We start from the raw sequence: 23,776 nt of genomic DNA on the forward strand, positions 1-23,776 counted from the left end.
CCAAATCATCCTGGAGTTTCTCGGCATCCTCCTCACAGCACACATGCCCACCCAGCTTTGTGTTGTCTGCAAACTTGGAGATATTACATCTAGTTCCCTTGTCTAGATCATTAATAAATATTGTGAATAGCTGGGGTCCAAGGACCGATCCCTGCGGTACCCCACTAGTCACTGCCTGCCACTCGGAAAAAGATCCGTTTATTCCAACTCTTTGCTTTCTGTCTGCCAACCAGTTCTCTATCCAAGTCAATACTTTGCCCCCAATCCCATGTGCCTTAACTTTACACGCTAATCTCTTATGCGGGACCTTATCAAAAGCCTTCTGAAAGTCCAAATACAGCACATCCACTGGTTCTCCCTTATCTATTTTACCAGTTACATCCTCAAAAAATTCCAGTAGATTATTCAAGCACAATTTATCTTTTGTAAATCCATGTTGACTTTGTCCGATCCTGTCACGTTTTCCAAATGCTCTGCTATTACATCTTTTATAATGGACTCTAACATTTTCCCCACTACCGATGTCAGGCTTACCGGTCTGTAATTCCCCGTTTTCTCTCTACCACCTTTTTTGAATAGTGGGGTTGTGGTAAACCACTGTTATACCTGTCTGTATGTGTATGTGTATTCCACTAGGTACAGGTCTGGACATGCCTCGGCTGACTCCTCCCACTATTCCAGGTATATAAGTGACTACCTCCCAGTCCCTTAGTATTCTGGACGGGTCGACCACTCGAGACAAGACCTTCATTCTTTAGTTAATAAAAGCCTGGTTGTTACTCGCTTAACCTCAGTCTTTTGAGTAATTGATGGCGCATCAATTTTATTAACTACATTTTTTATAATGGAGAAGATCCTCACACCAGCATGCCTGGACCTGGACAGTCGGGAAGCGGACGCTTCCACCAAGTTTGCTCACTGGCTCACGTGCTTCGAGACATTCCTGACTGCCTCCACTGCGGTCGTAACGGATGCGGACAAACTGTCTGTCCTGATCTCCAAGGTGAACCACCGAGTGTACTCAGTCATCCGGGACGCGACCTCGTACACAGCCGCCCTCCAGCTCCTCAAGACCCAGTACACGCGCCCTGTGAACGAAGTATACGCCAGGCACCTTCTGGGGAGTCGCAAGCAACAACCTGGGGAATCGACTGAGGAATACCTCCAAGCACTGTCCGTGCTTGGCCGGGCCTGTGGGTGTAAGGCGGTAACGCCCGCTAAGTACACGGAGGAACTGATCCGGGATGCCTTCGTAGCGGGCCACAGGTCCAACTACACCCGACAGCGACTGCTGGAGCAGAGTGACCTCACCCTCGACAAAGCCTCCGAAATCGCACTAACGCTGGACGCAGCCTACCGGGGCATGGAAGCCTACTCCTCTGCACCGTGGACGCCGCGGGGAACGACAACCTGGGACACGGTAGGACAGCCCCATAGCACCGTGCCACCCCAGCCACAGCCCAACAACGGCCCAACTACCGCAGCAGTGTCCCAAAGCCAGACAGCAGTATCCCAAGGCCAGAAATGCTACTTCTGTGGCCAGGCCAAACACCCCAGAGCGCGCTGCCCGGCAAAGAATGCGACCCGCTCGGGCTGCGGGAAAAAGGGACACTACGCCAGCGTCTGCAAGGCCAAAGCCACCCCGAACGCCAGCAGCGCCGCGTGTGGGCCGTGCGAGCCGCCATCTTGGGCCCCCATCAGCGCCGCGTGTGGGCCGTGCGGGCCGCCATCTTGGGCCTCCCCAGCCATGTGCGAACCACCGCAGCAGCAGCCATCTTGGACGACTCCAGCCACATGGGAATCATGGACGACGCCATCTTGGACACCAGCCAGGACGCAGCAGACCGCCAACCCCCCCCATCTGATACCCGCAGCGACACACCGACCCCTACGCTGGCCTCTGTTACGCTGGACCAAACGAGACCACACCAACTAGCTCGGTCCAAAATGGACGTTAAGGTAAACGGCCATGCAATAAACTGCCTTTTTGACTCCGGGAGCACAGAGAGCTTCATCCACCCCGACACGGTGCGGCGTTGCTCTCTCCCAGTCCTGCCTGCGCACCAGCGGATTTCTATGGCCTCCGAGTCCCAGTCAGCAGACATTGGCGGCTACTGCGTGGTGACACTAGTAGTAGACGGGACTGTGTTCAATAATTTTAAACTCCTGGTCCTGCCCGACCTCTGCGCTGCCATCCTACTGGGGTTGGATTTCCAGTGCCACCTCAAAAGCGTTACGCTGGCGTACGGTGGCCCCCTCCCCCCACTCACAGTCCGCAGCCAGCAGCCTCCAAATTGCCCGCCGCGCACCAGATGCAACCTCTCCACACTCAGAGTCCCACCCCCCCCACTGTTTGCTAACCTCACCCCCGACTGTAAGCCCATCGCCACAAAGAGCAGGCGATACAGTGCCGAGGACAGGGTTTTCACCAAAACCGAAGTGGAGCGGCTCCTGAAGGAGGGGATTATTGAGGGCAGCTCCAGCCCCTGGCGAGCCCAGGTTGTGGTCGTTAAGACCGGCGAGAAACAACGCCTGGTCATCGACTACAGCCAAACAATAAACCGCTACACCCTGCTGGACGCCTACCCACTCCCCCGCATAGCTGACATGGTCAACCAGATCGCGCAGTACCGCGTCTTTTCGACCATTGACCTGAAATCAGCGTACCACCAGCTCCCCATCCGCCCTGAAGACCGCCAGTATACTGCTTTTGAGGCAAACGGCCGCCTCTATCACTTCCTTAGGGTTCCCTTCGGCGTTACCAACGGGGTCTCCGTCTTCCAAAGGGAGATGGACCGGATGGTCGATCAAAACGCGCTGCAGGCCACTTTCCCTTACCTAGACAATGTGACCATCTGCAGCCATGACTTGCAGGACCATGACGCAAACCTCGAGAAATTCCTCCGCACCGCCCAACTCCTGAACCTGCCATATAACAAGGAGAAGTGCATATTCCGCACAGACCGCCTCGCCATCCTTGGCTGTGTTGTGGAACACGGGGTCATCGGTCCCGACCCGGACCGGATGCGTCCCCTTATGGAACTCCCACTGCCCCACTGCCTAAAAGCTCTGAAGAGGTGCCTAGGCTTTTTCTCCTATTATGCCCAGTGGGTCCCCTACTATGCAGACAAAGCCCGTCCGCTGATCAAAACCACCTCTTTTCCCCTGATGGCAGAGGCCCGCTTGGCCTTCCACCGTATCAAGGAGGACATTGCCAAAGCCACCATGCATGCAGTGGACGAATCCATCCCCTTCCAGGTGGAAAGCGATGCGTCCGACTTCGCTCTGGCCACCACCCTTAATCAGGCGGGGAGACCTGTGGCATTCTTCTCACGAACCCTCCAGGGCCCGGAGACCAGACACTCCGCGGTCGAGAAGGAGGCCCAGGCTATTGTGGAGGCTGTGCGTCATTGGAGGCACTACCTGGCCGGAAAACGATTTACCCTGCTCACTGACCAGCGTTCAGTTGCTTTTATGTTCAACAACAAGCAGAGGGGCAAAATCAAAAATGACAAGATCTTGAGGTGGAGAATCGAACTTTCCACCTACAATTACGAGATCTTGTACCGGCCTGGGAAGCTCAATGAACCCCCAGATGCCCTATCGCGTGGCACCTGCGCCAGCGCGCAGATCGATAGGCTGAGGGCCCTCCACAATGACCTCTGCCACCCGGGGGTCACCAGGTTCTTCCACTTCATCAAGGCCCGCAACCTGCCTTACTCCATCGAGGAGGTCAGGACCATGACCAAGAACTGCCAAGTCTGCGCTGAGCGCAAACCGCACTTTTATAGACCAGACAGAGCCCACCTGATAAAAGCCACTCGCCCTTTCGAACGCCCGAGCGTCGATTTTAAAGGGCCTCTCCCCTCCTCCGACCGCAATGTATACTTCCTCAACATCATTGACGAGTACTCCCGTTTCCCGTTCGCTATCCCCTGCCCGGACATGACCAGTGCCACGGTCATTAAATCTCTGAACAGCCTCTTCACCCTGTTTGGTTTCCCCAGCTATATCCATAGCAACCGGGGCTCATTGTTTATGAGCGACAAACTCCGCCAGTACCTGCTCGCTAGGGGTATAGCCACAAGCAGGACCACCAGTTACAACCCCCGGGGGAACGGACAGGTGGAAAGAGAGAATGCAACAGTTTGGAAGGCCGCCCTACTAGCCTTAAAGTCTAGGGGCCTTCCGACCTCCCGCTGGCAGGAGGTGCTCCCCGATGCGCTCCACTCGATTCGGTCACTGCTCTGCACTGCCACCAATGCCACTCCTCACGAGAAAATGTTTGTCTTCCCAAGGAAGTCCACATCGGGGACATCATTACCGCCATGGCTGACGTCCCCAGGGCCGGTACTACTGAGAAGACACGTGAGGGCCAATAAAACGGACCCCCTGGTTGAGAGGGTCGACCTCCTCCACGCCAACCCCCAGTACGCTTACATTGCGTACCCGGACGGGCGGGAGGACACAGTCTCCATACGAGACCTCGCACCCTCGGGGACCGCTGTAACCCACTACGGCACAGTCTCCATACGAGACCTCGCACCCTCGGGGACCGCTGTAACCCACTACCCATTACCACCGCCCCCCACGACCTGATATCCAACCCCAGCAGCCGGCTCGCCTTGGACCGTCACCCACGAGGACTACACTCCAGGGCCCCAGCCTACACGGGACGCGACACGGGACGCGACGCCGGAAGCTCCACCACCCCTGCCGTCGCCACGTCGATCACAGCGGCAGATAAGACCTCCGGAGAGACTCCAATACACGAACTTTTAAATACACTTCACCCCGCCAGACTCATTTTTAAACGAGGGGTGAATGTGGTAAACCACTGTTATACCTGTCTGTATGTGTATGTGTATTCCACTAGGTACAGGTCTGGACATGCCTCGGCTGACTCCTCCCACTATTCCAGGTATATAAGTGACTACCTCCCAGTCCCTTAGTATTCTGGACGGGTCGACCACTCGAGACAAGACCTTCATTCTTTAGTTAATAAAAGCCTGGTTGTTACTCGCTTAACCTCAGTCTTTTGAGTAATTGATGGCGCATCAGGGGTAACATTAGCTACCCTCCAATCCATGGGTACTGTTCCAGATTCCATCGAATGTTGGAAGATGATCAGCAATGCATCTACTATTTCTAGGGCCACTTCCTTAAGTACCCTGGGATGTAGATTATCAGGCCCTGGGGATATATCGGCCTTCAATCCCGTCAATTTCCCTAACACCATTTCCCTACAAATACTGATTTCTTTCAGTTCCTCCCTTTCATCAGACCCTATGTTCCCCGACATCTCTGGGAGGTTATTTGTGTCCTCCTTTGTGAAGACAGAACCAAAATATGTATTTAATTGGTCTGCCATTTCTTTGTTCCCCATTATAAATTCCCCTGATTCTGACTGCAAGGGACCTACGCTTGACTTCACCAATCTATTTCTCTTCACATATCTATAAAAGCTTTTACAGTCAGTTTTTATGTTCCCTGAAAGCTTACTCTCATATTCTATTTTCCCCTTCTTAATTAATCCCTTTGTCCTCCTTTGTTGAATCCTAAACTGCTCCCAATCCTCAGGTTTATTGCTTTTTCTGGCCAATTTATATGTCCTCTCCTTGGATCTTATGCTATCCCTAATTTCCTTTGTTAGCCACGGTTGAGTCACCTTTTTTGTTTTATTTTTGTGCCAAACTGGGATGAACAAATTCTGTAGTTCATCCATGCAGTCTTTGAATGTTTGCCATTGCCTATCCACCATCAACCCTTTGAGTGACATTCCCCAATCAATCCTACCCAACTCACACCTCAGACCATCGTAGTTTCCTTTATTTAAATTCAGGACCATAGCCTCTGAGTCAACTACTTCATTCTCCATCTTAATGAAGAATTCTATCATATTATGATCGCTCCAACCCAAGGGGCCTCGTACAACAAGATTGCTAATGAATCCTTTCTCATTACATAATACCCAGTCTAAGATGGCCTGATCTCTGGTTGGTTCCTCGACATATTGATCCAGGAAACCATCCCGTAAACACTCCAGGAATTCCTCCTCCACAGTATTGTTACTAATTTGGTTAGCCCAATCTATATGTAGATTAAAGTCACCCATGATGACTGCTGTGCCCTTATTGCACGCTTCTCTAATTTCTCTTCTAATGCCATCCCCAACCTTCGCATTACTGTTTGGAGGTCTATATACCACTCCCACTAACATTTTCTGCCCCTTGGTATTTCTCAGTTCTACCCATACAGATTCCACATCATCAGAGCTAATATTCTTCCTTACAATTGTGTTAATCCCTTCTTTAACCAGCAATGCTACCCCACCTCCTTTTCCTTTTTGCCTATCTTTCCTGAATATTGAATACCCCTGATGTTGAGTTCCCAGCCTTGGCCACCCTGGAGCCATGTTTCTGTAATCCCAATCAAATCATATTCGTTTACCTCTATTTGCGCAGCTAATTCATCCACCTTATTCCGAATGCTCCTCGCATTAAGACACAAAGCCTACAAATCCGCAGGAACCCGCCCAACTACTACGCAGCGAATACCCACGAAACCCTTAACCTGGTAAAAAGCAGGCGTAAGGCTTTCTTTTACCAGCGTAAGGATTTAAATAAATATTAAAATAAAACTTTTTAAATGAGTTAACCTTAAAATTAGTTTAGGTTATTTTTGGCCACTTGAAAAATCTTTAAATTTATTTTTCAAAAAATAAACGTTTTCTTTTAAATGTTTAAATAAATTGTATTTTAATAATTTTGAACATGTGATGATTTATTTTTATTTAAGAGCTGTGAATTGTGTTTTTTAGGGGATTCCTAATTATGCTCATGGGGATTCCGTACGTAAATGTAATCCCCCATAAGCATAATGGGAATCCCCCTTTGTGATTGGTTGGGCCGGCCCGCGTGACCCCAGGGACGCTTGCGAACCGCGTGTGCTCCTGGGCTATGTGGGCCTTCACACAGGCCTACACCTGCAGGCCCAGGAACGCAAGCCTTTGAAGATATGGAGGCACCAGGTAGGTGCGTACTTTTCTTGCGGTTCGAAGGCATCCGCCCGCGGGAAGCCTCCGACTGTAATTTCCAGCCCAATATAAGCACATAAGAAATAGGAGCAGGAGTCGGCCCTTCGGCCCTTTGATCCTGCTCCGCCATTTAGTGAGATGATGGCTGATCTTCTACCTCAACTCCACCTTCCTGCACTATCCCCATATCCCTTGATTCCCTTAGTATCCAAAAATCTATTGATCTCTGTCTTGAATATACTCAATGACTGAGCCTCCACAGCCCTCTGGGGTAGAGAATTCCAAAGATTCACCACCCTCTGAGTGAAGAAATTTCTCATCTCTGTCCTAAATGGCCGACCCCTTATTCTGAGACTATGACCCCTAGTTCTAGACTCCCCAGTCAGGGGAACACACTCCCTGCATCTACCCTGTCAAGCCTTGTAAGAATTTTGCATGTTTCAATGAGATCACCTCTCATTCTTCTAAACCCTAGGCCTAGTCTACTCAATCTCTCCTCATAGGACAATCATCCCCATCCCAGGGATCAATCTAGTGAACCTTCGTTGCACTCCCTCTAAGGCAAGTATACCTCTTCCTTAAGTAAGGAGACCAAAACTGTACACAATACTCCAGGTGTGGTCTCACCAAGGCCCTATATAATTGTAGTAAGACTTCTTTACTCTTATACTCTAATCCCTTTGTAATAAAAGCTAACATACCATTTGCTTTCCTAATTGCTTGCTGTACCTGCGTGTTAACTTTGAGCACAGATTTAGGCTGTGCTGTGATGACCCCCCCAGTTACATAGCCTGCTAATACTCATTGACCAAGATTATAGGTGATGAATGGTTCTAGGAGGGTGGCTGGTGATTATGGAACCATAGCCCTACACAGTACGGTGCTGTCATTGATTGACTGTTTTAGATCTCATAGAGTCATAGAGTTATACAGCACAGAAAGAGGCCCTTCGGCCCATTGTGTCTGTGCCGGCCATCAAGCCCTGTCTATTCTAATCCCATTTTCCAGCACTTGGTCCGCTATGGCGTTTCAAGTGCTCATCTAAATGCTTCTTGAACGCTGTGAGGGTTCCTGCCTCCACCACCCCTTCAGGCAGTGAGCTCCAGACTCCAACTATCCTCCGGGTGAAAAAGCTTTTGCTCAAATCCCCTCTAAACTTCCTGCCCCCAACCTTGAAACTATGCCCCCTGGTTATTTACCCCTCTACTAAGGGGAAAAGTTCCCCTCTATCTACCCCATCTATGCCCCTCATAATTTTGTATACCCCAATCAGGTCCCCCCTTAGCCTTCTCTGCTCTAAGGAAAACAACCCCAGCCTGTCCAGTCTCTCCTCATAGCTGAAGCAGCAGATGAATGGGGACACCATCACCTCCAAGTTCCCCTCCAAGTCACGCACCATCTATTTGAATGTTTCAAGATGTTCTCCTTTAATTCAAACTCAGAGACATGAGTAACCAAATGGAGATGAATTCAGCTTCAGATGTGCTAAGCACCATTAATTGCAGCTTAAATAAAAACTAAAGCTATGCTATGGAAAGCGCGGGATTTCTGAATCCAGCTGATGCGATACAGAATCTGAAGACTAGGTTATGTTCCTCTAACCTTCTTCAGCCCACGTTTCACTGTGAATAGTAGAATATCCTCAAACAGCCACTCGCTCCACCACTGCCAGCAGTGTGAACTATCCATAGGATGTACTGCAGTAACTCAACAAAGCTTCTTCGACAACACCGCCCAAAACCCATGAGTTCTATCACCTAGAACGACACAACCAGCAGATGCATGGGGACACCATCACCTCCAAGTTCCCCTCCAAGTCACACACCGTCCTAACTTGGAAATATATCGCTGTTCTTTTATCGTCGCTGGGTCAAAATCCCGGAATTCCCTCCCTAACAGTAATGTGGGAGTAAAAACAGAAAATGCTGGAAATACTCAGCAGGACAGGCAGCATCTGTAGAGAGAGAAACAGAGTTAACGTTTCAGGTCGATGACCCTTCATCAGAACTGGGTCAGAACAGTTAGTTCTGACGAAAGGTCATCGACCTGAAACATTAACTCTGTTTCTTTCTCCACAAATGCTGCCTGACCTGCTGAAAATTTCCAGCATTTTCTGTTTTTATTTCAGATTTCCAGCATCCGCAGTATTTTGCTTTTGTAGTAATGGGGAGTACCTTCACCAGAAGAACTGCCGCGGTTCAAGAAGGCCCACCACCGCCTTCTCGAGGGCAACTGGGGATGGGCAATAAATGACAACCTTGCTAGTGATGTCCCATCCCAAGAATGAATAAAAACAAATATTTGAGTGATAAAATTCTCCTTAACGACATGTCTTTTTTTTAATATAGAGGCCCAAGTTGAGACAAATATGGTTAATTGGCTTCTGGCAGCAATTAGTCCCACAATGCTGATTGTGATCGTAGCTGGGTGCTGCTGCTCAAGGAAAGCAAAGAACAGAAGGCAAAATGGTGAGGATTGCACAATTCTCCTGCTTTTTTCAGAAGTAGACTTATATTTAAAAATGCATTTATATTCCTTTATTGTTGTTTGTTTTAGGAATTATATCTAATTTAAGGAGGAGGTAAGTATGAATGAATTGCATTAGAATCTGTTTCTGATAACTTCATTATGTTAGAAGATAAAGACAGAAAACGAAGTCATGAATGGAGCTAAGAGCCAAGCTGATTCCCAGCCCTGAGCTGAACTGGGCCAGTTCAAAGTTCTTTCGCCTGGACCTGCCTCACTTCAGACACTTCCAGTTTGGTTGTGCCTAACCCTTTGAGAACAATGTCCAGAGGACCAGAATGTTCACTGCTGTCACCATTTTACCTGTCCTCGCATTCTTCACACTCAGATGATGATCCAATGTTTGCCGCTTGTGAATGGAGCCTCAGCAACCAAGTTGCCGTAAAATCCACCACCTTGGTTGCACTGGTGGAAAAGCTGCATTCATAATTTGAAACGGTGGCCTCGTGGCAATGCAGAAATCCCCAGGTTTACAGGTCATAAAGACTTTCATTAAGATATGACTTAAGCATTGAATTTTCTGCTAACTGCCTGTGACAAATACAGGAATTCTGCCCGGCTGGGTTTCTGCCTAGGTTTAAAAGCTGTGGTAACCCAGATTTAGGATGGATTCCACTCGCTTTCTATAGTCTCAGCTGTGGCTCACACTCACCTCTAAGTCAGAAGGTTGTGGGTTCAAGTCCCACTCCAGGGACCTGAGCACAAAATCTAGGCTGACACTCCAGTACAGTGCTGAGGGAGTGCTGCACTGTCGGAGGTGCCGTCTTTCGGATGAGATGTTAAACCGAGGCCTCGTCTGCTCTCTCAGGTGGACGTAAAAGACCCCATAGCACTATTTCAAAGAAGAGCAGGGGAGTTATCCCTGGTGTCCTGGCCAATATTTATCCCTCAACCAACATAATAAAAACAGATTATCAGGTCATTATCACATTGCTGTTTGTGGGAGCTTGTGCAAATTGGCTGCTGCAATTCCCACATTACAACAGTGACTACACTTCAAAAGTACTTAATTGGCTGTAAAACGCTTTGAGATGTCCGGTGGTCATGAAAGGCACCATATAAATGCAAGTCTTTCTTTCTTTCTTATAATCTAAAATGGCTGTAAGCTCTTGCTCTGGAGGATATATGTAGGTAGGTGTCACAATTGTTTTGCTGCTGATCTTGACGTGTTCAGTGAGCTAGGATACCAGACAATGCTCATTAGCATTCCATGTAACACACCTCGAGTACTGTGTACAGTTTTGGTCGCCTCATCTGAGGAAGGATGTTCTTGCCATGGAGGGGGTGCAGCGGCGATTCACCAGGCTGATACCAGGAATGGCGGGAATGACCTATGAGGAGAGACTATGTAGTTTAGGGATGTACACACTGGAGTTTAGAAGATTGAGAGGGGACCTCATAGAAGTGTATAAAATTCTGACAGGTCTAGACAGACTGGATGCAGAAGGAATGTTTCCCTTGGCGGGTGAGAACAGAACTAGAGGACATAATTTAAGGATAAGGGCTAAACCATTTAGGACAGAGATGAGGGGGAATTTCTTCACTCAGAGAGTGGTGAACCTGTGGAACTCATTGCCACAGAGGGCAGTGTACGCCAGCTCATTAAATATATTTAAGAGGGAATTAGATATATTTCTACGGGCAAAAGGGGTTAAGGGTTACGGAGAGAAGGCGGGGACGGGATACTGAATTAAAAGATCAGCCATGATCTCATCGAATGGCGGAGCAGGCACGAAGGGCCGAATGGCCTACTCCTGCTCCTATCTTCTATGTATCTTCTATGTATGTGTTCTTCTTTACGATATTGAAATTTAGAGGCAGGGGGTTCAACTGCTCAAGGGTTTCCGGTGGGAAACTGCTAGTTTCATTCTGTTGCCTGCCCACCCGGGGCAGTATAAGGCCACGGCGATTTTAGCCAGAATGGGAAGGGGGTTGGGGGTAGTGGGAAATGACTGTCGGAGTCTGGAAAATCAGACCGCCCTTGGTCGCCTCCGGCAGTGAGTTTGGGAAGGGGATTCTGGAGGGAAAGTTGGGCGGGCGGGTGTGGCGGGGTTGGTTGGGGGTGAGGGGTTGATTGGAGGTTTGGTTGGGGGGGGTTTGGGGGGTAGGTTGGGGGGGGTTGGTTGGGGGAGGGGTTGGTTGGGGGGTGGGGGGGTTGGTTAGGGGGTGGGGGGGTTGGAGGGTTGGTTGTGGGGGCGGGGTTGGGGGTTGGTTGGGGGTTTGTTGGGGGGGTTGGTTGGGGGGGTTGGTTGGGGGGGTGGGGGTGTTGGATGGTTGGTTGTGGGGGCGGGGTTGGGGGTTTGTTGGGGGGGTTGGTTGGGGGGGTGGGGGTGTTGGAGGGTTGGTTGTGGGGGCGGGGTTGGGGGTTTGTTGGGGGGGTTGGTTGGGGGGGGTTTGGGGGGTAGGTTGGGGGGGGTTGGTTGGGGGAGGGGTTGGTTGGGGGGGTGGGGTGTTGGTTGGGGGGGTGGGGGGTTGGTTGGGGGTGGGGTTGGTTGGGGGGGTGGGGGGGTTGGAGGGTTGGTTGTGGGGGCGGGGTTGGGGGTTTGTTGGGGGGGTTGGTTGGGGGTGGGGTTGGTTGGGGGGTTGGAGGGTTGGTTGTGGGGGCGGGGTTGGGGGTTTGTTGGGGGGGTTGGTTGGGGGTGGGGTTGGTTGGGGGGGTGGGGGGGTTGGAGGGTTGGTTGTGGGGGCGGGGTTGGGGGTTGGTTGGGGGTTTGTTGGGGGGGTTGGTTGGGGGGGTGGGGGTGTTGGAGGGTTGGTTGTGGGGGCGGGGTTGGGGGTTTGTTGGGGGGGTTGGTTGGGGGTGGGGTTGGTTGGGGGGTTGGAGGGTTGGTTGTGGGGGCGGGGTTGGGGGTTTGTTGGGGGGGTTGGTTGGGGGTGGGGTTGGTTGGGGGGGTGGGGGGGTTGGAGGGTTGGTTGTGGGGGCGGGGTTGGGGGTTGGTTGGGGGTTTGTTGGGGGGGTTGGTTGGGGGGGTGGGGGTGTTGGAGGGTTGGTTGTGGGGGCGGGGTTGGGGGTTTGTTGGGGGGGTTGGTTGGGGGGTAGGTTGGGGGGGGTTGGTTGGGGGAGGGGTTGGTTGGGGGGGTGGGGTTGGTTGGGGGGGGTGGGGGGGTTGGTTGTGGGGGCGGGGTTGGGGGTTTGTTGGGGGGGTTGGTTGGGGGTGGGGTTGGTTGGGGGGTTGGAGGGTTGGTTGTGGGGGCGGGGTTGGGGGTTTGTTGGGGGGGTTGGTTGGGGGTGGGGTTGGTTGGGGGGGTGGGGGGGGTTGGAGGGTTGGTTGTGGGGGCGGGGTTGGGGGTTGGTTGGGGGTTTGTTGGGGGGGTTGGTTGGGGGGGTGGGGGTGTTGGAGGGTTGGTTGTGGGGGCGGGGTTGGGGGTTTGTTGGGGGGGTTGGTTGGGGGGTAGGTTGGGGGGGGTTGGTTGGGGGAGGGGTTGGTTGGGGGGGTGGGGTTGGTTGGGGGGGGTGGGGGGGTTGGTTGTGGGGGCGGGGTTGGGGGTTTGTTGGGGGGGTTGGTTGGGGGTGGGGTTGGTTGGGGGGTTGGAGGGTTGGTTGTGGGGGCGGGGTTGGGGGTTTGTTGGGGGGGTTGGTTGGGGGTGGGGTTGGTTGGGGGGGTGGGGGGGTTGGAGGGTTGGTTGTGGGGGCGGGGTTGGGGGTTGGTTGGGGGTTTGTTGGGGGGGTTGGTTGGGGGGGGTGGGGGTGTTGGAGGGTTGGTTGTGGGGGCGGGGTTGGGGGTTGGTTGGGGGGTAGGTTGGGGGGGGTTGGTTGGGGGAGGGGTTGGTTGGGGGGGTGGGGTTGGTTGGGGGGTTGGAGGGTTGGTTGTGGGGGCGGGGTTGGGGGTTTGTTGGGGGGGTTGGTTGGGGGTGGGGTTGGTTGGGGGGGTGGGGGTGTTGGAGGGTTGGTTGTGGGGGCGGGGTTGGGGGTTGGTTGGGGGTTTGTTGGGGGTGGGGTTGGTTGGGGGGGTGGGGGGGTTGGAGGGTTGGTTGTGGGGGCGGGGTTGGGGGTTTGTTGGGGGGGTTGGTTGGGGGGGATTTGGGGGGTTGGTTGTGGTGGGGGTTGGTTTGGGGTTTTTTGGGGGGTTGGTTGCGGGGGCGGGGTTGGTTGGGGGTGGGGGGTGAATCCAGGACGGGGGGGGCTCAAACTTTCTGTGTGGAGCCCGGAGGATCACTCCTGCTCCTGCTGGCCCCACAAAAGAAAGGAAAAAAACGTCCTTACCCGGAGAACCTTGGACATTCCCCGTCCAATGTCCGCACATAAAACACTGTCGTGGCAGAGTCGCCAGATACAGCAGGAACACTGGCTGATTTTACTGCTCCCTAACCTATGACCACTGAGGACATTTTTAGTTCCGTCCCTCCCTCCCTCAGCTGAGGCCGACTTGTTTGACCCTGAGACCGGTGAGCATGAAGCTGGGACCTTCCTGATCTGTGTAGCTCAGTGCCATACGATCACCCACCTTGTAATTAGTTGGCAAAAATTGTCACGGTGTCAAACCAACAACGATGGTCAAGTCGTTTTAGCCCCTTGCCTGCCGTGACACTAGGGAGCAGGCACTGCAGGGAGGCAAGGAGATTGACTATGGTGATTCGACAAGCAGTTTTTCCCCTCATGCTAAAGAAGATCAGCAAATAACTAGTTGGAGCTTAGTGCACGGAGGACAAAGGAATTTTTAAAAAGAGCACATATAAGGAGACAGGAGAGCAGAGCAATTATTGGATAACAAAATTCAGGATGAAGAGTGCCTTGGGTTTTGCTATTTGTTTCTGCAATATGGTGTCATTGGAACTCCACAGGAAATAGCAGTCTTGTTGGGCTGCCAACCTTGTGGATTTAAATCAAAAGTGGAAATTTGAAGGAAAGATTTGAAAGAAAAATAGCGTGTTTTCCCTCCTGTGTTTAAACATACCACTTTCGTGCTCTGAATAAGATTAGCTAGAATAATACCTCAGTTGTTTTCATATCTTTTCTGTAGCTTTAGATCACACACAAATTCTGCAGAGCTAACTGAAATTCAAGGGAAAATGTCACAAACGAAAGGTAAGTAAGACAATAACATTATTGGGGGTAGATCTTAACCCTGTGCAATGGTGCAAAATGGATGTTAGAGAATCGGCAGCCCGTGGTACATCTCCCTCAATTTAAAAGCGGGAAAGATGTAAAGCGGGCTGCTGATTCGCTATCACCCGTTTTACATTATCACACAAAGTCAAGATCTACCCCTTTGCATCTAGTGAGCTTTTGCGCTCTTACATAATTTAGTTATTTATCATGCACAGGACAGCATACATAGATCACTGGACAACTTCGAATGTGAATAGCAAATTAGTCTCACTTGAGAATATAAGTTAGAAGACATTCTTGTCACAGGGTAGTAATGAAATAAATTGTCACTACGAACAGTGAATGCAAAGTGGGTCTGACTGGAAAGTTTGCTGTAGGTCACCACTGTCATAATTAACAGAACACACTTGAACTACACAAATGTAACAATAGAGGTGAACATTTTCCTGGGTCTGTACCCAGCTCCACTGGATTGCCTGGGCACATCGAATATCAGAAAATTGGAGTGCTGCCTGTAAAGGAACCCACCTGATTTTCCAATATCCACTGTGCCAAGGTGATCCAGCGCACCTGGGCATACACCCAGGAAAATCTTCCCTACGCTATGTGTGAAGTTAAAGAAGCCTTGTAACACCAGTGATGTACAGGTACTACTAGCGCTACTTTTAATAATAGAACCATACTCAGAAAAGTACTGGCAAGGTGAGTTGGCACACTGACCTTTCGTTCCCCATAATTTTTTTTGGGTGCGTGGCCCCTTTAAGGGAAAAACTCAACAGTGAAAAAGCCAGTCCCAGGCTGTGCAAATCCAGCAGAGAGCTGTGCAGCTTAGAGGGAATGTTGCCTGGGACTTGGCTGAAATCCAGCCCAGACTAAAGCCTGCTTGTGCTGATACTACAGAGGTGCTATGTTTTTGTCATTCATTTGCAGGATGTTAGCGTCGCTGGCGGGGCCCTGAAGGCTGGCATTTATTGCTAATCACTAGATGCCCTGAGAAGGAGATGGTGATCTGCCTTCTTAGCGGTTTGATATAACCGAGTGGCTTGCTAGACAACTTCAGAGGACAGTTAACAATCAAGTTCCCTAAAGGACATTCGTGAACCAGTTGGCTTTTTATGACTAGCTTCGTAGTCATTTTTTATTACTACTAGCTTTTTATTTTGAGATTTGTTTAACGGAATTCGAATTATCAAACTGTCAGAGTGGGAATTGAACTTAAATTCTTTGGATTATTAGTCCAGGCCTCTGGGTTACTAGCCCAGTAACAGAACCACTACGATATTGTACTCATGTAATGCATTAGGCAGTTTCAATCCAATTCCTGATTTGGGTAGGTTTCCAGGGCCATAGAGATACCATGTGTGGATAACAGAATTGTTACACTTATGCAGTGGTGTAACATTTCTGTTATATTCCCCTATGGTTAGAGTTAAGCTTGAAAAACGGGTGGTCGACAGTTGAAAATTGGGGTGTGGCGTTTGGGGTGAAAGGGGCACTTTGGCCGCCCCTTGAACATCCAAATTCATCTGATGCAATTTTCGGGTGGGCCTGTAACTGGGGACACAGCACACCTGCCTGAAACAGGCAGGAGGGAGGCTGCTTACATTTACAAATTGGGGTCCTACGGTGGTTCGAGCCCATTTGTATCACGTGCTGAGGAGCCCAGGCCAACGATTTTCAAAAGCATAAGGTAATTTAGTTGCTGTTTGTGCATCAGAACTCATTCCAATTTGCTATTTTCAGTTGAATTTGGATGTCACAATATCTTATAAATTGACTGCAGACTGATATTTATTAATACTAATGTCATTTGATATTTCCTGTGCAGCCAGTTCTGTGAATGATGACTCTTCTGTAAGAAAGAACAAAGCTCTTAAGCAGAAGAAAGAGAAAAGGTGAATAATTCACTGCTGCTTGCTAAAGGAAAGGCTCCAGTCAGCAGGGCTGATTCTGCTGCTCGTGCTCTGACAAACAGTTGCTGCCAGTCTGTATGAACCATTTATTTTCTTTTGTTATCTCCCTTCCTGTCCTGAAGACCGTGACTTGTGTTGGCTGGAGTACATTTCCATGGGCAGTAACACCCCTCCGAGACCCGCTTCGTCATTTGTGAGCCCAGACAATGAGCGCTGGCAGAGAGCATCATGGCTGATCCTGTCCCCCTTGATGTACTCTTCACAAAAGAGGTCACTAGAGGGCAGACACTTGCTGCAATCCTTTTACTCTCTAGCTGAGAGGCTCTGAGGCCAACTAACATGAGCTCCAAAGCAGAGACCTCTTTAAAAACCGAGCCACCTGTAGAGGTTAAAGCGGCTCCTGGGTAGATTACGTCTGGTTTTGGTAACTGGTCAAGATAGATATTCTGGGGTTTTGCTAGATTTATTTTTGCGGCGATAAGGAAAAACCTTGAAGATTTTTTCTGAGGAAGTTAAATAGATTGGGCTGCGTCTATGACAGATCGGATCGAGGAAGGAACAGGCTGAATGGGCTGAATGTCACTTTCTGGTTCCATGCCCTATGTTGATATAATTTAATATTGTTTAAAAGCAGCAGAGTTAAATACCAGATAAGTTTAGCGGCAACTGATAACGGTTTGAATCCTTTTGTATCACCGTATATATTCAGTCAAAATGTATTAATTAATCCATGCATTAAACTTCTGTTATAAAATGTCTGTTACAGTTCTCAATTTTATGTAAATAGCACAGAACTCAGCCTCGCTTGTCGGAAAATTGAGGATATATCAGGTAAGAATGTTATGCGCCCACTCAAAACATATAGCCAGTGTCTTCCATAGAGTTTGGGGTACATTTTGCGGAGCCGGCAATCAATTCGAATTATACTGAAGGATGAAAACTTCCCCTAGTAAGCTGAAATATCACCTGTTAAACACCCACCCCCCCTCCCCGCACTGCTGAAAAAGTAAAGCCTTGTTGAAAGAGGCGTAACTGGGTTTATAATGGCATATTGACTGCTGAACAACCATTCTGGTCCTGAAAATCTAATTTTATATTTGTGGAATGTCATTTTTCCATTGATATGGTAAGAATGACATGGTTTTTAAAATACTTTTTTTAAGTTTGTTTATGATATTTCAGCTTCTACCTTAATCCTATGTCTATGCGTCAATCTTTATTTCGCTCTCGGCAAAATTTATAAAGTAAATTATAATTTGTGCATTTTACTTCCTGTGAGAATTCTTCAATGTGATTGGCTGCTTAGCCTGCTTGATGACATCACTGTTGCTGGACGCTGGAGATTCACTTGATTTGGCGCCAGATTCAAACTAACATTGGGAGAGCTGAAATTCACGCCACAGAGATCGCTAGATCTTGTGAGCAGCTTTCTTTGAGGTCAGCGGCGATTGCCGTCGCTTCGCCGCTGACCGCAAATTCCGGACCATTTTCTTTTGCCGGAATTTGGGGCAGAGCCCTGGATTCTGCCTTATTTGTTGAAGTTTGTCATTTTCTGTGGGAGCAAAAGGTGATCTTTCCACTTCCTCCCCCTCTGGTGCAATTCCTCCCAAGCCTTTCTGTATTCCTAGCGACCACTAGGATAACATTTGTGAATTATTTATAGTTGTTGCAGTTGCCTGCAGCTGTAAATTGTTATTATGTTTAAAATAGAACAAAAAAGAAAGAGGCTCAGTTTAATAATGTCCATTATGTTCCTTCTCCTCACCCTCCACATTGACTAGAAACTAACAAAACCTCACCGAAATGAGGAAAGTAGATTAAGATGCCAGTACCTTGAGTTTGAAGCTCATCTTCTCAACTTTGGCCTATACAATAGTCACGATTGAGATATCTTTGCTATGAATAGATTTATTTTATTTTTGCCTTTTTGTTTTCTAGATAACATCTATAAAAATATTTCACATACACATGAGAAACATCAATCAATGAACAAGGTGACAGAAGAGAACTCCCCACCTGAAATATATAAGAATGCATAAATCTTCAAAATGTGCCGATTTAAATAACTGTAATGTAAAGATATGGTTCAATCATGTGTGCTGTGCAACATGTATTTTCCAGTCTGATTAAATAGTACTTAGATGTAGAATTTAGAAAATTGGGTGAGGGGGCCAAGCCCCATAGTGCCAGCCAGATACCATCAAGGTTAAAAAAAAATCAGGACAGGAGACTAGCCAAATCAATTAGTAGGAGTTAGGCAGGACCAAGCTTGGGTTTTAAAGGCATGCAGATTGTAAGAAAGAAGAGAATGAGGAATGTTCTTAGTTTTATGCTGCTCAGGAAGACTGAATTAGACTGGGAAACAGACATCTTGATTTCAACAGTGAGGATGCAGGGGAGAGAAAGAATGAATAAGATGACATAGATTAAGAGAAGAAAGTTCAGGACAGCAGTGGCCAGAACACTATCATTAAAACAGAAACAAAAAATGTTACAATAGAAGAAAGCTTCCCAATTGTGGAGCAGCAGTAGTCATGTCTTGGACAGGCACGGGCTGGGAAATCCTTCGGTGCTTGTTTTGCATGTCCGCAGGAAAACCAAGCATCAGTGCCAGTCTGAGCAGTGAGAGAAACAGAGTCACAGATGATAGTGAGCGCAGGTAGTCATCTAGAATGGTCATTTCAGCAGCGGGGAAGTTAGTGACAAATTTTCATCTTAACACCCCCTCCACAGAATGGTAGAAAAGCATGGCCAGCTAGTGCCCACTTTTCCTATGGAACTCAGTGCTGGGAGCACTAAAGAGGAAAATTTACCCCTTAGAAATGATAGATTTGACTTTGTTTGACAAGAAGTTGAAATGTTCGAGAGACTTATCAAGGTTAGGAGGCACCAAATGAATTTGGTACGGTATAGGCCTTGAAATTCTTGAAGGTTCGCTCTGTAGCTGGAAGTGCAGCAGGGTGGGACGTCAACCTACCTGTTTGCCCTCAACCTGACCCCATCCAAATCTCAGGGATGGTTTTTTTTTGCAGAATAGGTGTGGGCACCCATGCCAGTAACAAAGTCAGCAGGATGTTAGAGCAGGGCAGGGTGGGTGGGGTGAAGGGTTTGGGGGCCCCGAGCTGGTTTGACCCAAATTCTGTCATGGAAAAATGTTGTCTGATCTTTGCTGCTGTAGAGATTTGCGTATCTCTGGTAAACAGGATCGAGTGCAAACCAATTTGGTCTATTGTGTTTAATCGGAGTTTAGGACGGAATATAACACACTAGTAATACAGCAAAAACATACGACCGTGACAAGTAGCTGGTACCGGACCCAATTGGACAGATGGCTGGCTTGCACGAACAACTCTTCTTATTCATTCTCTTCTTGTCTCACGTGTCTCTCTCTCTCTCTCTTTCTCTGAACTACCCAAGGGTGTTGGACCAGGGTCCGCTTGTGTCCACCCTCTGCTCCCCTGTCTGGTCTAAGGGCTTTTTGGGTCTTGCTTTAATTCTCTTTTTAGGGGTGGGCCTGAGGCCAAATTATTGACAAGACCATTTAACTTAGAAGTTCCCCATAAAACTCAGTACCCAATGGGGCGTCGAGTTCTTTGTCTCAGGGGTCTCATGTCCTTTGCCAATTTATCTTCCTTGTTTTTACATTTTGAAGGTTTCTCCATTGGAATTTGTCCTATCTCTCTTTGTCCCCATCCTCCCTGGCACAATTGGTACTAGGCCTGGCATTGTACCCTTTCGATCAAGATGCCCAAGCCAGAGCTGTTCTGCTTCAGCCGGTCATTATCTCACTTTCATATAACAAACTGCTCCATCCTGAGATGGATACCTTTACTCCCCTAAATTTCTTTTCTTATATGTCTTTCTATACTAACTAACTGCTAATTATTTTCACAAACAGTTTTGCTAAGCTAACTCCAATTTCTACCGTAGCATTATATCATGGTAATTAGCAATAATAGAAGAAACATAGGCTTTGGGCCTTAGTTGGTCCAATTAGAGATACATAAACAAAGTTGAACTCCTAACTTGAAAACAGCAGATAGTTAGCTTGGAAACAAGATTATATATGACCGTCACACTGCAGAATGCTATAACATCCACAGGGAACCAAAACACAAGCAGATTCTAAGCATCTATCTAATTATTCGAATACTAGTCTGAAGAGACTTTTTGTCTCCAGTTTTAATACAATCATGTAAACGCAGCATTATTTGCGTCACAATTTTATCCACATAACCATATACATTTTGGACACCCCTGCTTTCTAACACTGCCTTGTAAAGCGTTATGCAGGCATCAGTATCCCCTCCAAAGGCAACGTCATAATGGGTAGGGTGGAAGAAAAACCCTAGGTCAAGTTGGTGCAGAAATCCCAAGTTCCTCCCTTTCTCCCAGATTACACTAATTCCACACAACAACAACAATTTGTATTTATATAGCACCTTTAATGTAGTAAAACATCCCAAGGTGCTTCACAGGTGTATTATAAGACAATAAATTTGACACCGAGCCATACAAGGAGAAATTAGGGCAGATGACCAAAAGCTTGGTCAAAGAGGTAGGTTTTAAGGAGCATCTTAAAGGAGGAAAGAGAGGTAGAGAGGCGGAGAGGTTTAGGGAGGGAATTCCAGAGCTTAGGGCCTAGGCAACAGAAGGCACGGCCACCAATGGTTGAGCGATTATAATCAGGGATGCTCAAGAGGGCAGAATTAGAGGAGCGCAGATATCTCCGTGGATTGTGGGGAGATTACAGAGATAGGGAGGGGCGAGGCCATGGAGGGATTTGAAAACAAGGATGAGAATTTTGAAATCGAGGCATTGCTTAACCGGGAGCCAATGGAGGTCAGCGAGCACAGGGGTGATGGGTGAACGGGACTTGATGCGAGTTGGGACACGGGCAGCCGAGTTTTGGATCACCTCAAGTTTATGTCGGGTAGAATGTGGGAGGCCAGCCAGGAGTGCGTTGGAACACCAGAGACACAAGGGATTTCTAGCCTTATAAATTTAGCAACAGGTCAAAATTAAATGAATCAAGAAAGGTATGATGAGCAACTGAGACCATAAAACCAGCATAAACAAATAGGCCTTATTTAGATTGGAAGCTGAAGAAACTGCAAGACAGAAATTGGATGGAGGAAGAATCAGAAAAGTGAAACTCAGGTTGGTTTTGTCTGACCCACTTTGGTTAAAAGCTATAATGATTTATAAACATGATGAAGCCATCCATTTATTGTCTTCTCTTTTGCTGTGACTATTGTTGTGAAATCTCAATTCTATTAGATAGATTACCTGCTTATGTTACTTTTTATTTCATTTAAAATGATTCCTGCTTTTATGTTCATACCCAAAACATAAATATACACTTTAATAAAATGTTTTTCTCATGCTTGTCAAAATATCACTCATTTCAATAATATGTTTGGGTTTTTGATGCATGTTAATTTTTTTAATTGTTCAAAAGTTAAAATACACAAATTATGTGACCCTGTTGGAACCTCACATATTTTATGGAAGGACGGTACTCCTCATTTGCTTTCAGTGTTTGTTTATGAAACCATTGATTGATGGGCACCTTTCTAAAGATGGGCATCATGCAAGTATCATGCCGCTTCTCCAAGTTATTACTTAGAGGTCTAGGGCACAGGTTTCGCTGCATGTGCGCCTGATTTTGGGTGGATCTAATATAAATATAAGTTATTGTTGTTCTGAAGCAGTTAGGAGTGTAACCAGTTTTTGCGGTGGCCAATTTCCTATGGCCCCTGCCGCAATCGCCAATTATTGTAAGTGGTTTCGCCCCGCCCATAGCGAGCATGCAAACCCCCTTACTACAAGTTCTGGACGATAGGGATTACTGAGGACAGATTTGCACACAGACAGCGTTTTCGGACTCACCCATACAGTGTTTATTAAGGTTGACAAAAACCACTCCACTCGCATACAGTACAAGCAGTGTGAACACAACAGTACAGTTTAAAACAGTACAACCCTGACTTGTCCAACAAGCCCCTGCCGTGCTGACTTGCCACAGCCTAAAAACACCCTCCCATGAACTAAACTATCACAGGACCCTTCCAACGCTAAACCCCCTCTGGTTTGGTAGGAACATACAGGCACCCCCTCACACAGCCAAGTGATCTTGTGGGTCTGTAGGCTTGGCAATGCTCACCTAGATTTCCCTTTGATCTTGCTTGCAGCTTCCTCCCGTACGTCTCGGCTACCTGCTTCCGTACCGGCCTTGCGGCATGCGAGTCCCAGCCTTAGTCGAAGTCCGTCTCGGTTGGAAGAGCAAGGCTCAGCTCCTCTTGATGTTCCGTTGTGTGGAGGGCAGGAGAGAGAGAGCTATCCAAACTGCTCTCTAATATACCCCTCCAATACACAGACCGCTGTCTGTGGTTTTAATGGACACATGGCCTCAGGGAAATGGTTTCCAGGCTTCATCCCAGGTTTGGATGGTTTAGATCTCATTTCGATCTCCCAGCCGATTAACTTAACGAGCTCCTCTTCTCCAGAAACAATGAGTCGCCAGCTTCGTTATTCAAGACTTGGGAGTGGGCCTCTTGGGCCATTGTTCCCAAGGACAGTTCGTTACCATACGAATGCAACCTGGTTACGTGAGCCACCTTCAGCTTGAGTGGTTTTTCACAGCTTCCCCCCCAAACAGCCTGTCCAGTTTTTAATAAGGGTATATGTTCATAATCTAAAAATCCATGGAGTCTGCGCCGACTGCTACAGGAGTGTGAAGTGTGGCATTCACATACCCCCATACATGTATTCAAAGTCTGCCATCATTTCCAGGAGAAAATCTTGGAAGTAGCAGAGGGCACCTTGGAGCCAGTATAATGTCTCCAAGGTGCCCTCTGCTACTTCCAAGATTTTCTCCTGGAAGTGATGGCAGATTTTGAATACATATTTGGGTTGCCACAGTCACATGACAGGAATGTGTCAGCCAATGTGATAATGCCATACTGATCCTAGTGTATAGCATTTGTGAGGCAGATGGGTCACTTGCAGTGGCTGAGGATCTATATCATGGCCTAAGACAATTGATTGTACTTGGGCAAGGAGGTATTATAGTTTGTTTTTGGTATTACAAATTCTGATATGGTGTAGATACTTTCTCTGGTTCAGTGACATCAGTTAGTCCTGTAAGCTGTCACAGCATCTTACTTTTATGCGTGTTGACTCAGGCTGCCCTGGAGGCTTAACCCAGGGATGTAACAATAGCATCCTTTTGTAATCCGGACTGTATAT

General features: G+C 48.2%; 1 protein-coding gene across 1 annotated transcript in view; it reads left to right on the plus strand.

The window, feature by feature from the left end:
• The window catches only part of LOC147123638 (uncharacterized), a 48,604-nt gene extending 28,999 nt beyond the window's left edge, over window positions 1-19,605 (plus strand). Inside the window, exons 3-6 of the mRNA XM_085966739.1 lie at window positions 9,385-9,504; window positions 16,441-16,507; window positions 17,292-17,356; window positions 18,464-19,605. Of these exons, the coding sequence (XP_085822865.1) occupies window positions 9,385-9,504; window positions 16,441-16,507; window positions 17,292-17,356; window positions 18,464-18,564 (353 nt within the window). The 3' untranslated portion in view covers window positions 18,565-19,605. The remainder of the gene's footprint in view (window positions 1-9,384; window positions 9,505-16,440; window positions 16,508-17,291; window positions 17,357-18,463) is intronic.
• Window positions 19,606-23,776: the final 4,171 nt, after the last annotated feature.

Source organism: Somniosus microcephalus, chromosome 2 (genome assembly GCF_052327205.1).
Source record: "Somniosus microcephalus isolate GS21.2 chromosome 2, FLI_Smic_1.0, whole genome shotgun sequence".
In the NCBI taxonomy this organism is placed as follows: Eukaryota; Metazoa; Chordata; class Chondrichthyes; order Squaliformes; family Somniosidae; genus Somniosus; species Somniosus microcephalus.